We start from the raw sequence: 16981 nt of genomic DNA on the forward strand, positions 1-16981 counted from the left end.
TAATCAACCAATCACATGGCAGTTGCTTCAATACATTTAGGGGTGTGGTCCTGGTCAAGACAATCTCCTGAACTCCAAACTGAATGTCAGAATGGGAAAGAAAGGTGATTTAAGCAATTTTGAGCGTGGCATGGTTGTTGGTGCCAGACGGGCCGGTCTGAGTATTTCACAATCTGCTCAGTTACTGGGATTTTCACGCACAACCATTTCTAGGGTTTACAAAGAATGGTGTGAAAAGGGAAAAACATCCAGTATGCGGCAGTCCTGTGGGCGAAAATGCCTTGTTGATGCTAGAGGTCAGAGGAGAATGGGCCGACCGATTCAAGCTGATAGAAGAGCAACTTTGACTGAAATAACCACTCGTTACAACCGAGATATGCAGCAAAGCATTTGTGAAGCCACAACACGCACAACCTTGAGGCGGATGGGCTACAACAGCAGAAGACCCAACCGGGTACCACTCATCTCCACTACAAATAGGAAAAAGAGGCTACAATTTGCAAGAGCTCACCAAAATTGGACAGTTGAAGACTGGAAATGTTGCCTGGTCTGATGAGTCTCGATTTCTGTTGAGACATTCAGATGGTAGAGTCAGAATTTGGCGTAAACAGAATGAGAACATGGATCCATCATGCCTTGTTACCATGGTGCAGGCTGGTGGTGGTGGTGTGGGGGATGTTTTCTTGGCACACTTTAGGCCCCTTAGTGCCAATTGGGCATGGTTTAAATGCCACGGCCTACCTGAGCATTGTTTCTGACCATGTCCATCCCTTTATGGCCACCATGTACCCATCCTCTGATGGCTACTTCCAGCAGAATAATGCACCATGTCACAAAGCTCGAATCATTTCAAATTGGTTTCTTGAACATGACAATGAGTTCGCTGTACTAAAATGGCCCCCACAGTCACCAGATCTCAACCCAATAGAGCATCTTTGGGATGTGGTGGAACGGGAGCTTCGTGCCCTGGATGTGCATCCGACAAATCTCTGCAAGATGCTATCCTATCAATATGGGCCAACATTTCTAAAGAATGCTTTCACCACCTTGTTGAATCAATGCCACGTGGAATTAAGGCAGTTCTGAAGGCGAAAGGGGGTCAAACACAGTATTAGTATGGTGTTCCTAATAATCCTTTAGGTGAGTGTAAGTCTTTCACATTAAAATAGAATCTATGCAGTTAGAGTCCTACAGCTTCTTTCTGCATCTTTCCACAACTTTAGGAGCCCTGCATATTTATTATTGTTTTTTTTCTATTGCCTCAGCTTATTGTCTGAAATTGTCTTTTTATTTATCTTTTATTAACGTTGAGTGGTGAAGCAAATAAACTGGAATCTTATTGGAGGTCAAAGAAAACGGCTACAGTTGTTTCTTTAAGAATAAGCAGTAAGAATTTAATTGTTTAAAGCATCCCAAACAAACCCCGAAAATAAAATAACAGTTCAATCCAATAACTGACTGAAATGTGGCACAAATATAAGATGTCTGCGTGATTGGGTAGGTGAACATGCTAATTTTTCCCTCTGCTGTCAGGGTAAGAGTGAAGATGGGACGGACACTGCAGACGAGGCTAATCCCAGCAGCAACAAGCGAACCGGCCGCTCCTTCATGGGAAGCTTCTCTAAACGCAAGGTTGGCATTTTTATTTCTCTCTTTGCTTTGCTCTGTGTTTAAAGTCAATCTGTACATCTGACCAATCTTCCATTTTCTGTGATGAGAACAGAAAGACATAACGAGAGACCCCACCAGTATTCTTTAGTCCCTCACTTGTTAATAATTCTTTCTATTGCAGAAAAAGACATCAAAGCTGAAGAAGACGTCGAGCCTGGAGGACACAGACACAGACCAAGAGAGTACAAGTAGTGCCTCCCGTGCCCCCTTGCACCACAACAAGTATGCTACACACACCTAACACCTCTTGTACAGTATTGTACACCGACACATCCGTTTATTGCCGCCATCTATAGACCTGATACTAACAAAGGAAAGTAAGATGTCATTAGCTTGGATATAAATTGACGTTCACAGCTACATTTCAGGATTAAAAACCAGCAAAAACAAATTTCTGTTTAGTTGATCTGTAACATAAACTTTGGCTTAAATTCTGTCATGAAGTTGTGTGTGAATATAAAAGCACTGTCGCACTACTCTGTGTGTGCGTGTATACCATCACAGAAAGAAGAAGACCATGAAGTTATCGAGAGCTCTGTCTGATCTGGTCAAATACACGCGATCTGTGGGTCTCTATGACATCGAGGCACAAGGTGAGCAGATCTGTTCACTCTGTACAGGTGCATCTCAAAAAAACTTCGAATACAGTGGAAAAGTTCACTGTGAGCAGCAGATCCAGACTGAGATTAAAGGCTCAGGAAACCTTTGCAGCTGTTTTGAGTTAATCAGCTGATTAGAGCTCTTCTCAGGTCGACTTTTCTGTATTATAAATTATTTATTAAATTTATTCAAATTAAAATATATATTGAGATACTGAAGTGTTAATTTCCTGTATGCTATAATCAATATTAAAACACAAAAGGCTTGAAATATTTCACTTTATGTAAAATAAATCTAGAATATAGAAAAGTTTCACATTTTGAATTAAAAAAATGGAAGAAAATTAACTTTTCCACGATATTCAAAGTTTTGACATGTGCCTGTACAATTGTTCTCTTCACTCACTCAAACAAATAGCCCTTGCTAACCTGATGCATAATAGAACTAACTGCATTAAAGAGAAAGTGTAATATCATGTGTAATAAAATGGTTTGATGTTGAGGTTGGTTCTTTGATTATAAGCCCTTTAATACTGATAAAATATTATACATCAGGTTTTGAAGGTTAGCACCTTTTTTTTTTTTTTTTTTTTATTAAAAAAAAAATAAAAATTTGTTTTATTTATTTAAAAGGGACAATGCATATTAATGGACATCTTAGCTTTTCAGCAATGTAAATATGCCAGAGCAAGCCCAAAGGCTATTTTACATCTGTAGTCCCCCGTCAGGTCATCACAGTACAAGGTAACACAGCTAAACATTGAAATTGGATACGATACAACACAATTTAAGAGACGCCACAATTTTCAACATCATATTATAAAAGACACCACAGTTTAGCAGACAGGGTTATGTAATTTAAGGTGCTGTTTATCCAGTAAAGTGCCATTCTATGAAATAATGTTCAATTTAATTATGTTAAAGAGCTATTTAGTGCAGGAGAGTGCTGCATCTAGTGCAGCAAACACACATACACAGTAAAGTGCTAATCTATGAAATGGAGTACATTTTAATTATGTTAAAGTGCTATTTAGTGCAGTAAAGTGCTAGATCTGGTATGGTCAACTCACACATACATAAACAATACAACAGTAAACAAACCCATACAATACAACAAAGTCCATTAGTGGTCACACATTTGATGTGTCTTGAGCCATTGTTTGAGTTGGTTCTTAAAACTGGGGTAAGTCGGACATTCCCTCACGGCAGCCGGTAACTTATTCCAGATCTCTGACCCCTTAATTGACAATACAAATTGTCCAAATGTTGTACGTCTGTAAGGCACCATACAATCACCTCTCGTGGAGGCCCTGGTTACATTTCTGCCACCTCCCGTTGTTTTCAATTTAATGTACTTACTTAGTGGGGGTGGGGCAAGTCCATGAAGGATTTTTTATATATATATAATTTTCAAAGCTCAGCAAGTTTTTTTCTGCAGGATTAAGCAGTGATGAAAAGAAAATGGCTTTCTATCGAAGATTTTTAAAGCTCGTTTGAAAAGTGACTATTGGTTTGAGTGTGGTGGCATTTATAAGTGACCAGTTTGTAAAGCCGTATTCAATATGCAAAAGGATCATGGAATGAAGAAACATTCTGGCTGCATTGCATGAGAGTGATGGTCTAATTTAACAGTTTTTGAAAGTCTTTTGATATGATTTTTAAAGGACAGTGTGGGATACAGTAAAATGCCAAGGTATTTGAATTCGTTTACAATCTCTAGTTCTTCTTTTTTCATGAATACATTTGAGTGTGTCCTTTTCAATCGGCCTCTTAGAAAACATCATACACAGTTTTTTTTTTTTTTAGGATTCAATCAACATGATTTTGTGAGCCATTCCTGTACACAGGTCAGTGCAGATGTAAGAGATTGTGAAGCTGATCAGTTTTGGCATGTGTAAAGCTTACTGCGTCGTCTGCATACATTAAAATATTGATGTTTTGGCATTATTACCTAATGTTCGGTCAGACTCTTCGAATGCTGTTTCCATTTTAGCTTTGAACCGTTACTCGCTAATGGAAGTTTATAAGCCTGATCAATATAACAAAGTCGCCTTTGTGTTGTTGCTGGCAGCCAGCTGCAGCTGGCAGGTGTCGTCGCTCAGTGAGACCAAAGCCCACCAGGTGATGCAGCAGAAAGCTGCGGCCTTCATCCACTTCAACCAGCGGCAGCTGTCCCGCATCTACCCTTCCTCTTACCGCGTGGACTCCTCCAACTTCAACCCACAACCCTTCTGGAGCGCCGGCTGTCAGCTTGGTATGACCTTAACCTGTTAACTAATCCACGCTGCTGCCAATGCTTTTAGTAATTCTGCTAATTTGACAAGACGTAGGTCATTTTCTGTTGATCAGATGCAGCGTTACTAACCCTTTTGCTCTCCCCACAGTAGCTGTTGGCACATAGAAGTAAACTCCAGCCTGCTGACATTAATGAAGTGAACTGCTTTGATTTCAGTTGCATTGAACTACCAGTCAGAGGGCCGAGTCCTCCAGCTCAACAGAGCCAAATTCTACAGTAACGGCAACTGCGGCTACATCCTCAAGCCTGCCTGCATGTGTGAAGGTCAGCACATAATCACAAAATGATTAATACTCATCATTTTAGTTGGAAGTTATTAATTTTACGTTTAACAAAGACCTCTGGAATATTTTCAGTTTCTGGCAGACATGACATCCAGTAGGTTTAGTATTCCTGTGTGAGAAAGTACAGTAGTGTGCTAATATATGGGGAGGATAACATTATCAATGTCACTGTTTTATTAATCATTATTTATGTTATATTATTGATTGATTGAACCATGTAGCCAGCAGATAGTTATCCTGTGCTTGTGATGGTTGTCAGTTCTCAGCTGAAACATGAAACAGTGGTCAAAATGTATTTTATTGATCTTTTTTGTAAAGAGTTTATGCTGGCCTTTCTACAAATTTGACACAAACATTGGAAGACTTGTATTATTGGTTGCCTTTCAAAAATAATTACAATATTGGCAATGGAAATTGTTATCATTCAGTTTAATTTAAAAAGTGATGGATCACAGATTAGCAGTGTACTTCCTTTCTTCTCATTGCAGGTGCCTTTAACCCCAACCTGGAGGACCCCCTGCCGGGTCAGATGAAGAAACAGCTGGTGCTGAAGATCATCAGCGGACAGCAGCTGCCTAAACCCAAAGACTCCATGCTTGGAGACAGAGGAGAGGTAGGACACACCCACATGTACAACTGCACTGTCTTTTTAAAGGGCAATTAATCAAACAATAAAATATATACAGTATGTGTAATAAATCAGGCTTTTTTAACTTGATGTTGTATAAGAAAGGAAGGAAGAAAGAAATTGTAAAGAGGGTCCTTTATGCCCATGATTGTCTTTCGAAGTCATAGGTTCTGATCTGATCTTTGCTTTAGCTTAGACAAAGCCAATGTATTTTTAAGGAGGGTGAGGTCCTTTACTCATTCAAGAGTCTAGTCTGTCAGCCTTAGTACAGAAAGAAATGGAACAAAGCTCTCCAGGAAAATATAAATCTATTAATATTCAAGTAAGATTTCCTGGTCTTCCATTATTTTCACATTTTTCAGTGGCGTGTCTCCAGGAGTCCTATTTCTATCCATGTGTGGATTGGTGGTTATTCAGCCAGTTCCTGGTTGTTGCTTTTTTACTACTTTACCCCAGTGGGCAAGTTTCCCAAATACATAACACTAAAATTTAAGTCAAGCCCAGGGTGAATGATTAATAAACTACCCAGTAAGAAGAGATATTGGGAAATGACCAGCAGACCTCTTACCACACATTCTTCCGCATTTACCATGTTCAGGTTTTTTGCTTTGTAAAGAATCTTAAAATGTTTTTCCAAGTGAATTCCCTCAACAGATCTGAGCTTGAGGTGGTACTCTGTGTCCTATGTATATCTAACCAGTCACCTTGAGTTCGTCTTATGTTCTTTTTCCTACATTAACATACTAAAAAAAGCACTTTCCATTTGTAAAAAAAAAATAAATCCTGGAAATCCACATTTTAGGCTTTTATGTGTCTTCCGCTAAATTGTGGTGTAAATCAGATTCTTCCACTATTTAAAAAAAACTGCCAAACCAAGAAGTAATGATTGTAATAATTGAAAGGTCGTGGAACATCAGTGTTTAGCATGAAGCAGTACCTTAATGCTGCGTAACGTCTTTGTGTCAGATCATCGATCCCTTCGTGGAGGTGGAGATCATTGGCCTGCCTGTGGACTGCTGCAAGGAGCAGACAAGAGTTGTCGATGATAATGGTGAGTTGAAGGAGAGTGAACTATTCAGGTTGTCTTCATTAACTTCATCTGCCTCTCACTATAAAAATACGCTGTATTGATTGAGAAGAGAAAATAAATCATTGGATTAATTTGTGGTGTGTATTAGATTTGTCAGATTTTACTGGCAAGTCTGCTTTAATCTAGATTTCACTGAAGTCTTGTGCGCTTGAAGGCTGCTTCCGTCACACCAGCATATTTCTGCACGACACATCTAATCCAGGTTTCTCATAACAGAGTTTGATCTTGGCTGTAACCCAGTCAATGTGATTAAATTATCTTCCTAAAGTAAAGCTACAGTGGTGTGATACAGTGTTTGCCCCCTTCTTGATTTCTTAGTTTTTTTCATTTTTGTCACACTGAAATGTTTCAGATCATCAAAAAAATTTAAATATTGGACAAAGTTAACACAAGTAAATTTAACATGTGCAGTTTTTAAATTAAGGTTTTTATTATTAAGGGGGGGAAAAAAATCAAACCTACATGGCATAAATCAACTGTGGTTTATCACATCTTTGGAAAGCTGAGTTCAATTTCTCTAGCCACACCCAGGCCTGATTACTGCCACACCTGTTCTCAATCAAGAAATCACTTAAATAGGACCTGCCTGGCAAAGTGAAATAGACCAAAAGATCCTAAAAGGCTAGACATCATGAAATTCAGGAACAAATAAGAAATAAGTAATTTAAATTTATCAGTCTGGAAAAGGTTATAAAGCCATTTCTAAAGCTTTGGGACTCCAGCAAACCACGGTGAGAGCCATTATCCACAAATGACATGGAATAGTGGTGAACCTTCCCAGGAGTGGCTGGCCTTCCAAAATTACCCCAAGAGCGCAGCGACAACTCATCCAAGAGGTCACAAAAAACCATGGTTCCACCATAAGAAAGAGACTGGGCCAAAATGGCCTGCATGGCAGAGTTCCAAGACGAAAAACCACTGCTGAGGAAAAAGCACATAAAGGCTCTTCTCAGTTTTGCCAGAAAACATCTTGATGATCCCCTAGACTTTTGGGAAAATACTCTGTGGTGGTGTGTCCCTGGTCAAAGTCCTGACCTGAATCCTATCGAGATGTTGTGGCATGACCTTAAAAAAGTTTCACTTTTTCACACAGGGCCATGTAGGTTTGGATTTTTCCCCCCTTAATAATAAAAACCTTAATTTAAAAACTGCATTTTGTGTTTACTTGTGTGACAAACATGCAAAAAAAATTAAGAAATCAGGAAGGGGGCAATCACTTTTTCGCACCACTGTATTTATGGACCTGGACTATTTTCAAGTGGCTAAAATGAATTTGACTGAGGCCAGAGGTTAAAATGTGTCCAGCTGTGCTGACTGTGACTGACAAGAGCAGGTGTTCCAGTAAAGACAGGGGGATTTAAAGGGATATAAACCTGTTTCTCCGATCAGCAGCTGATACCATAAGCTGCCCTCCTCTTGCTTGTAGTCATATGTATATACTGTACATACCCTCGTATAGATCCTTGCCAAATGAAAAGAGAAACATTGCTTTTCAGCCTGTTGGATTTTCAGAGCATTATCAATTTACTTCACAGCGAGCAATGGACTACTCTACTGCTGGTGGTGGTTAATATATAACAAACTGTCTCAACAGCGCTAACCTTTTGAGGTAACAAGGCCAGGGAAGCAGCCAGAAATAGCTGTGTTGCATCATCCACTCTTGTATGACCTTGCTCTGCTCAACAGAAGAGGCTTAGTTTGCAGTCAGTTATGAGACAGTAGTCGACTGAAAGTTATCAAGCCAGCTAGCTGAGAGCTGCTGTGTTCCCGGCTGGTTAGCATATTAGCAGTGAGCTACAGTAGTTTGTGAGCTAGCCCTGCAAGTAGTTCCTGCATCAACAAGAAGGTGCTGTTTTGCAAGGACACACGGATGGATTTCAACGAGCCACTCTCTGCTGTGACTGGGCTTCAACCACCAGTTTGCTGTGGATAATCGCTGTCCCTGACCGCAGACTGCTCCTCAGGGCTTTCTGTGAACTGAGCCACACATGACGTCCCGTTGTTTGCATGAGAAGAACTGTGGTTTTTTTGTGGTTTGTCTTTGACATGTGATTAATATATGTGCTGATGTGTGTGTTTGAGTGGTCTGTATGAGTCCTGATCTATAACTGATGAGGTCAGCATGAAGAGATGTGCACAGGCAGCACCTCTCAGTCTTCAAACACACACACCCCCCTGAATAATTGATGAGTGCTGAGCTCGCTCTCTGACTCTCTCTTGGTCATCCAATCTATCTTCCGTCTCCATCACTGTCTCTCTTCTCTATCTGCCTAACTTCTCTTCTCATTGTCACACTCTTTCCGCCCTTTCTCTTAATTTATTTATTTTTTTTACCGTCTTCCTCTGTCCTCCCTCGCCTCCCTCACCTCCTCCACCCCTGCCTGTGACCTCTCTCGGGACGGTCCTTTAGGGTTCAACCCAATGTGGGAGGAGACTCTGGTGTTCACAGTCCAGATGCCGGAGCTGGCCCTGGTGCGTTTCCTCGTGTGGGATCATGACCCCATCGGCCAGGACTTCATCGGCCAGCGCACCATCGCCTTCAACAGCATGATGCCAGGTAAGCCATGGTGAAGCACCTGCTTTTAGATGGAGCTGCCCCCCCTCCACCTCACCCGTGTCTTCCCCAGATCGTGTTTCTATGGCGACCTCTAAAAGCCTTATTTTTGGATTTTGTTTCTCATGTTCCGGTGATATCGTTTCCATAGATAATATAAATAAGAGGGAAAGATGAAGGTTTGTTAGCACTCTTGCCTTTCTTTATGATGCAGCTTGATCCAAATGTGTTTTTGAAATGTGATCAGCGCTGCAGCTTGTTGAAAAGCAGAAACTCTTTTGGAATGATTCTGAGACCAGTACTGTTTGGTGCACCATGGTATGATTAATGACGTAAAGCTGTGTGAGTGTGGGACTTTTACATAGAAATGAATGTTCGTTACATTCAAGCCCTCGCCAAACGAGTTCATACAGTGTGATTAAACCTCTCACCACCAGGTAAATCTCTCTATATTTGCAGTTTACCAGAGTTTTTAAATCTGGTGTCTGTGGCGACGTTCCCGCGTTTGTTTGCCAAAACTAAAGGGTAGAGCGATCGTAGCAACGGCAGCAGCTCGGAATGGCAGAGCCAATACGTAATAATCACGTGTTGTGTAATTTCTCTGTCAGAAGGGGGAGACAAAAGCTCCACTGCAGGTTTAAGCAGAGTTTTAAATGGAATAGTACAAGGTTTTGGAAAATATGCTCATTTGCATTCTTTCAGAGAGAAGATGGCGTTACAAGTACAGAGGTGGAGTAAGGATGTGCTTAGCCTAGCTTAGCATATAAACTGGGAACAGGCGAAAACAACTAGCTTAGCTCTGTTCAGAAAAGTTCAGAAATACACCTACATCTGAAGCTCATTAACATGCTGTATCTTGATTGTACAACACACTATAGATATTCTGAGCCAATTCTAAGGATCACCGGACAGGTTATGTTCAATTAAACCCGACCTGTTATCTCGTGACCACTGGCCTGTACTACGAAGCGGGGTAACTGGCTTATCCGGGTAAATTCGTGACGTCGGGTGTAACTTCCCGGTTAACCCATACTACGAAAGGTGGATAGGTGTTGTCCAGGGTCTGTTGCCATGGCAATTTACGCTGCATCTCTAAACTGCTCCGAGCAGGTTCTGTTCATGGTTAACTCAAGGTTTCCCTGCACGGGGACTACACTCCACATCTGTACTTAGTGTTAATGATGAGAAGTAGGATATTAATACACACAAAAATGTTTAGATTTCATCCTGACTTGTTCCACTGCGATTGCAATGAAGTTCTGCAAAAAAAATGAACGCAACAGTTGAAATTATATTGAACAAACTACAGTATAATGAGTTAAGGGAATTAGCTTTTCCTCTACAATCAAAGACAATTTCTTACTTAATTGTTGATAGCTTAAAGACAAGTGTTTAAGTTGAATACTCATTCAATTTAGTTGCTCCAACTAGATTTTCTTATTAAAGTCATTTTTATGTAATATTTAATTAATTACCATAATCATGAACGCAGGATTTAAGCTTTTTTTTAAATAAAAAAATCAGTAAAATATTAACTCCACTCATTAAATATTTTGTAAAACCTTTACATTTAAAAAAAATAAATAAATAAATAAAAAATACAGTAACAAAGTTGCTGGGGGTGGACCGGTCACATGCCAAATTTCATCACTTGGCTTTCTAGGCTGGCCTCAAACTCCTCGCGTCCTTGTAAAGCAAATGTATGTTTACATAGGTTACTGTGTTAGTGATGATGAATTTGAACATTGCTTCTGAGAATGATACAGAATGATAGCAATGCTAAGATCTTCTCCAGACAACAACTCTTTTGTTTTGTAATAAATGCCATCAGAAAATGCCCTGTACTGACCAAGACAAGGCAAAAAAGAAGCACTCTGCCACTACTACTTTTATCTCTCTCGCAGAACTATCCACAGTTTTGGAAAATGGTTAAATAAAAATTGACAAAATGTTACTTACCATAAAATGTCCTTTATATCAAGCTTCTTCAGTCTACTAAGTCCACTAACATACAGTCTTACTGTCTGAATTTGTCTAAGCAGGTGTAGACGTGGGTAAGTGAGGGAACTTGAAATCCTGAAGTCGAGGTGGAGAAAAATTAAGTTATCAAGCCAATTTTATTAAGTTACTGGAACTTGAATTTTGTTGTAAACCCATCAACAATGAAATGTGTGTTAACATTACCAGCAAAATTAAGTTGATGTAATTACCAACATTATTATTTAAACACAACTCATAAAAATAAAGTTTGCAACTTAGAAGGTTTATCTAAATCAATAAATTAGAATTTTTATCTTGCAGCCATGCAATTAATCAAGTGGTGGTGACCGGTCCCCTGAATTAGTTTTTAGTGTGAACACAACAACATTACGTTCAGACCGGGAGTCCTGCAGCCTCAGTGATTTTAGAGAGGAATCTTAATTAATTAATGGGATAGTTTCTTAGATGTAGCCCGTCTGTAGTCTATAATTGAATTCTCCTAAGTGTTTTCACGTATTTAGATAAACTATTTTACGTGTCCAAAAATAGGGAGCCAGGGTCGGGGTTAATAACCAAGAAAAAAAAAAATCCTATGAAAGTGTGAAATTTAGCCTACAAGAAGAAAAATCTGAAATTCCCCGAAATTAATGTCATAAAAAATCAAAAATCACTCTGTTTTCTTCTGAATGCGCCCAATCCAAGGCAAAGTCTCTAAGGTGCATGTTAGTGACTGTGGGTTAAAATCAGGAGTATTTCTCTCATAAATGTGTGACTAATGTCAGAGAATATTCAAGTTTTTTACTTGTAGATTAATCTTGGAAATTAAATTTTCTCTCAGATTATTAGGACTACACCTCTCCGCTGGCTCCTTTTTTTTTGTTTGTTTTTTTCTATTACAATGGACCTTCTGTGCAGTTGTACCTTTACATCTTAATCATATTACACATAAAAGAAGAGCCCATAAAATAGCTAATAGAGATTTGAACTACAATAAGAACACTGTGAAGATAATTAGGCTACAAATTTACCAACAAGCCTCCCTGGCTTTGTCACCCTCCATGATATTAGATTAGGCCGTTAACTTGTCTTTACATTCATAATTTCCTGACAGTACCAATGTGCATTCCTCTGGAGAAATACGAAGCATGCGCCATTGCGAAAAAACTCTGTCTACACGGCCGAACAACTCAACTTACCAATATCTTATCCACCGTCATAGTACCGTTTGACTCCAGTTTAGGCGGTCAGAGTTTGTCAACCCTGAGTTTGCCTGAAAACCCAGAGTTAACTTTGAGTAGGTTGAACTCCCTTCGTAGTACAGGCCACTGTTTCGTAACGGGGGGTGTTTACCACGAGTGCTACGTTATGGACACCCTAAATAGTTTGGATTTTTAAATGATCTGATTGATGGTACTGATGATTAGTTTGAGTAAGAGTCAGTGGCAAGAAAAAGTTTTTTTTACTGCTGATTGATAGAATAGGTATTTATTTATAGCCATTTCTATCTGCCCTGTTGTGTGTAACTTGCTGATATTGCAGCTGTCTCTGTGATGTGTGTGCAGGTTATCGCCATGTTTACTTGGAAGGTATGGAGGAGGCTTCCATCTTTGTTCATGTGGCTGTGAATGACATCACTGGTAAGGTAGGTACTACTGAGGAGGCCAGCTGAAAATTATTGGAAAAACTCTGTTACCTTTGCTCTACAACTGAAAGTTCCTCTCCATTCTGTGTGACTATAACTGTGTAAAATCGTAGTAAAATAAGAGTCTGTGTTCATTACTGTAAAGCCCCGTCGACATTTTTGATACAGAATTTTTTTTTTTGTTCAAAAGATCTAATTATATATTGGCTGATAAATGTTTGTTTTTAAATATAAACACACAACATAAGCATTTTTGATGAATGGGACATTTTGCAGTGTAAAAACGGAATCGCAGGAGGAATGTCCAAAGACAAGTTTTTTCAGCGACTTTAAAAAGTAGCTTACTACGGATGGAGAAAGTTACCAGTGAAAGACCGAAAGAAGCGGGGAACATTGACGTGTTTGCAGCAGAGGTACGTTAGGTCTGTCAGTGTGAAGAGAACTGAAGAAGACAGATTCAATGAATGACACTTAAATAAGTTCCTACAAATGGTAAAAATGCCCCTAAAACCGACCTTTCCCCCACAGCCAACTTAGCAGAAAATACAATATATATTTTTCCCGGAGTTCTGCCTAACAGTACCAGGATATGACTTTTTGGTCCATATCGACTAGCCCTACTCTGCAGGACAAACTGTAATGGAAACACTGTTTCTAAATGACCTCAAACATGCTGTGCTGCAGTAATCTAAAATCGGCTGAAGTATCAGCCAGGCCAATTTATCGATTGGGCTCCAGTATCAGTAAATGCTGAAGCAGAATGGAGGTACAGTCTAAAATTGGCAAAGTTCCAATACCAGTGTTGTATGAAAATACAGGTACCTCTATGTGTTTCATGTAGGGCAAAATGTATGTGGACACCTTTGTTCACTTTGTCTGTTTCCTGTTTTAACATGACAAAGCAGTACCATAAAGAGATGATTTTCCCACTTTTCCTGGCCAGCTCAGAGCCCCGACCTCTGCCCCATCCAACACCTTTGGGAGCAACTCAGGGGCGTAGGAGTGACTTTGAACCTGGGGGGGACGCTGAAATGCTAGGGGGGTTCGCCCCCCCCCCGATTTTTATTTTAAATAAAGCACTTAAATGCTCATTTCTAATGACTTTTGAAATTGTACTTATTAAAAGAGGGTCTTTGTAGTGACAGAAGATGGAGAATAGACTGGAGAGGGGATATTATGAAAACTGGAAGAGGAAGAGGGTCAGAGAGAGGGAGTATAATATAACAAGAACAAAACCGACTACCATTAAAACCATGGAACAGCAGCTAGTTACAGTAGCTAGCCACAGTACAAATGTATTTAGTTATCCTGATGTTACACTTGTGAGCTGTCTGTGATATTTCCTGTGTCTCACTTGGCCCTGACTCCCCCTGCAACAAATGTTTGTGAACACAGAACTGGCCTAACAAAGTCTTTTTACCATGTGAGTTTTAGAATATATTATGTCTACTAGCTATCCATTCAGCTTACAAGCTCGTCCTCCTCAGTTTTTTCTACTCCTGCTCCTGTGACCTCTGTCCTCTTCCTCTTAAAATACTACAGGATGCTCATCTCTGTGTGAACATTTTGACTACTTTTCAATTGTTTATGGACACATAGCAGAGACGCATACACACCTCCTGACACATGTTTTTAAGGTACGAGGATGGTCACAGACGGAGGCAAAAAAGTGGCCCAGGAGTTGTCCCTGGTCAGCCCACTCTCCAGACAAAGCATCTGTCGGGGGCTCTGGGTCTTTAAAGACCTTTATTCCTGCATTCTTGAAAATTTTATGCAAGTTGAGTACATAACTAAATTAACCTTTAAAATAGATTTTCAAAACTAGAAACATCCCTCTAACACCCCTAAAGCAAAGTAATCACTTCAGCTGAGCCCTTGAGTAGATAACTAAATAAGCCATATCATCATCAATCTTACCATAAACTGCTGCTTTGGACTGGCATTGATTCTGTTCTGCACTTGCCCTCATCTCTGCTGTCTGTCTCATGTTCACCCTGTCAGCGCTAGTACTGGTGCTGCTGGCCAGTGGCAGGTAGAGTACTCAAAATCTTTACTCAAGAAAAAGTACAATTACTCCCATAAAAAGGAAAAGAAGTAAAATGACAAACCTACTCATGTATAAATATAATTTTATCTGCTGTTCATCAGGTTTGAAACAGCTGCAACATGGTTATTTCTAGGGAATGCAGTTTGCTTTGCTGGTTGATTAGCTATTTGTGTTCAATAATTATTTTCCTTTTTAAATCTCCATGAATGTGTTTATAAGATCACTTTAAAATATCAGCTTGCTGCCCAGCTAACTATTGTTGCCTGTAAATTTTATTATGGACATGTAGCCAACGAAAACCACTTGCTTTGCAGCAGCACAGGCAGCCAAAACAATCTGATCATTCCTAAAGTATCTAAATAATCTTTACAACGCAAAGAATTATTGTGGCAGTAACACGGAGCAGCTCGTTGTTGAAGCAGGTAAACCTACATACAGAGGAAGCTGTACGTCATGCGTAAAGCCCAACAGGACTGTTTTATCCACCATATTTTCTCTCTCTGTGCATCTCCAATATGATTGTTTCCTGAATAAATAACAGCTGGTAGCTGCTGAGTGAAGCCAAGATTCGTTTCACCGGCGACATTCTGTTTATCGACACACATCGCTATTAAACAGTAGGCTATGAAAAAAAAAAAAACGGCGAATATTCATCAAAAGAAAGCGATGCTCTTTTCAACACAGGATACTGTTAATTTATCCGAATCATTCTAGTGATCATCAGACTTGGATGTTACAGTGTAAAGTTTACGTTTTCTCTGCCGAGACTAAATACACTTTTAATGTGCCGTTAATGGAAAGTGAAAGTAGGTGCCGGCCGGCCACCCGTCCCATGGTGAGCGCTCACTGGATTTCAGTTGTTTCAGTAGAACAATAAAGCCTTTAACTGAAAAGGTATTTGCCTGATTTTCTACATGTTTATATCTGCCCAGCTCATTGATATCTGTGATAAGCACCCGTCTCTGTACCACAGAGGAGACCTGGCACTCTTCTGCGTAACTGCGCGCACACACCCTGGCTGACAGCTCATTCGGTTAACAAAGTCTATTGCAGATTACAGACTGGTGAAGGTATGAAAGGAAAATGTAGCGAAATTAAAAGTAAATTACTGGCCCACAGAAAATACTGGAGTAAAGAGTAAAAGTAGGCTACAGTTTTAAAAAAGGAACGTGAAAAAGTGCCAATTACTTTTTTTATTTAGCAAAATTATGTTACTTGTAACATGTCACTACCCACCCTGCAGCAGGCGTCCCCACTGCTGTCTTCAGGTACAAAAAGAACAGCACAAAATAAACACAATATTGAGGCACTTTGCCGCACCTGCCTCAAGCGAATTTATGTTGTTGTTTTTTTTTTTCTTTTCAGCACTGCATTTGCGTTGTCGCATGTTTTCTATAGGCTACATGATTTTTGTCCACGTTTCAACCGTTTAATCATGTCTGATGCGGAGTCTTTGATTGATTAGTCACTCAAACCGCCTGGGTATGAGCCAACTCCAAAATCGCCAAAAAAAAGTGAGGGGGACAAAACACAGATTTTGAAATGTGGGGGGGACATGCCCCCCTCATGTATAATGGCTCCTATGGGTATGGAGCAACTGAAACACAGACTGTGAGCCAGAGCTTACGGCCCAACGTGAGCTGGGTGTCCTCGTATTAATGGCCATGCAGTCTACACTATATTCATGCAGCCCAAAGCTTTACTAGAAAATATGATAATTTTTGAGCTTGATTTTATTTCCCTTCAGTTTGGATGCCCTCAGCTGTCTCCAGCCATGTTGTAAATGACCGCTCTGTTGTTTACATTGTCCTTACTTTGAACTTCCTCTTTCTCAGCATTTGATGTGGGCTTCTGGTGGGATTTCTCTCTAACCCCCCACCCCACCCATTGTTTCTCTTTCATCCTCCACCTCTCTGATTTTTGCTCTCTTCCTGTGTCTGTTTGTGATTTCAGTGGACCCCTCTTTTTCCAAACGCTCCATTTAGAGCCAGGAAATTTTTAGGAGCCCTGAAGCTGCCACTCAAAACTCAGGTGTAGTGAGACCCAGTCGGCATCTTGCATGAGCCCCACGCTCCACCCTCTTTGCCACATAAGGAATCCCCCCTTTGCACACCCCCTTCTTGTCAGCAAACTCCAAGCATTTAAGACATGAAAAAGGCCAACTCATGCCTCACATGAGTTATGAAGGCT

The 16981-nt window shown here is 40.1% G+C and overlaps 1 protein-coding gene across 4 annotated transcripts in view; it reads left to right on the plus strand.

The window, feature by feature from the left end:
• The window catches only part of plch2a (phospholipase C, eta 2a), a 75114-nt gene that overhangs the window by 49229 nt on the left and 8904 nt on the right, over positions 1 to 16981 (plus strand). For all 4 annotated transcript variants that reach the window (XM_046055836.1, XM_046055837.1, XM_046055838.1 and 1 more), the window contains 9 exons: positions 1534 to 1632; positions 1793 to 1893; positions 2176 to 2264; positions 4342 to 4524; positions 4723 to 4830; positions 5339 to 5463; positions 6445 to 6529; positions 8979 to 9125; positions 12665 to 12744. In XM_046055836.1, coding sequence (XP_045911792.1) covers positions 1534 to 1632; positions 1793 to 1893; positions 2176 to 2264; positions 4342 to 4524; positions 4723 to 4830; positions 5339 to 5463; positions 6445 to 6529; positions 8979 to 9125; positions 12665 to 12744 — 1017 coding nt within the window. The remainder of the gene's footprint in view (positions 1 to 1533; positions 1633 to 1792; positions 1894 to 2175; positions 2265 to 4341; positions 4525 to 4722; positions 4831 to 5338; positions 5464 to 6444; positions 6530 to 8978; positions 9126 to 12664; positions 12745 to 16981) is intronic.

Source organism: Micropterus dolomieu, linkage group LG08 (assembly GCF_021292245.1).
Source record: "Micropterus dolomieu isolate WLL.071019.BEF.003 ecotype Adirondacks linkage group LG08, ASM2129224v1, whole genome shotgun sequence".
Lineage (NCBI taxonomy): Eukaryota > Metazoa > Chordata > Actinopteri > Centrarchiformes > Centrarchidae > Micropterus > Micropterus dolomieu.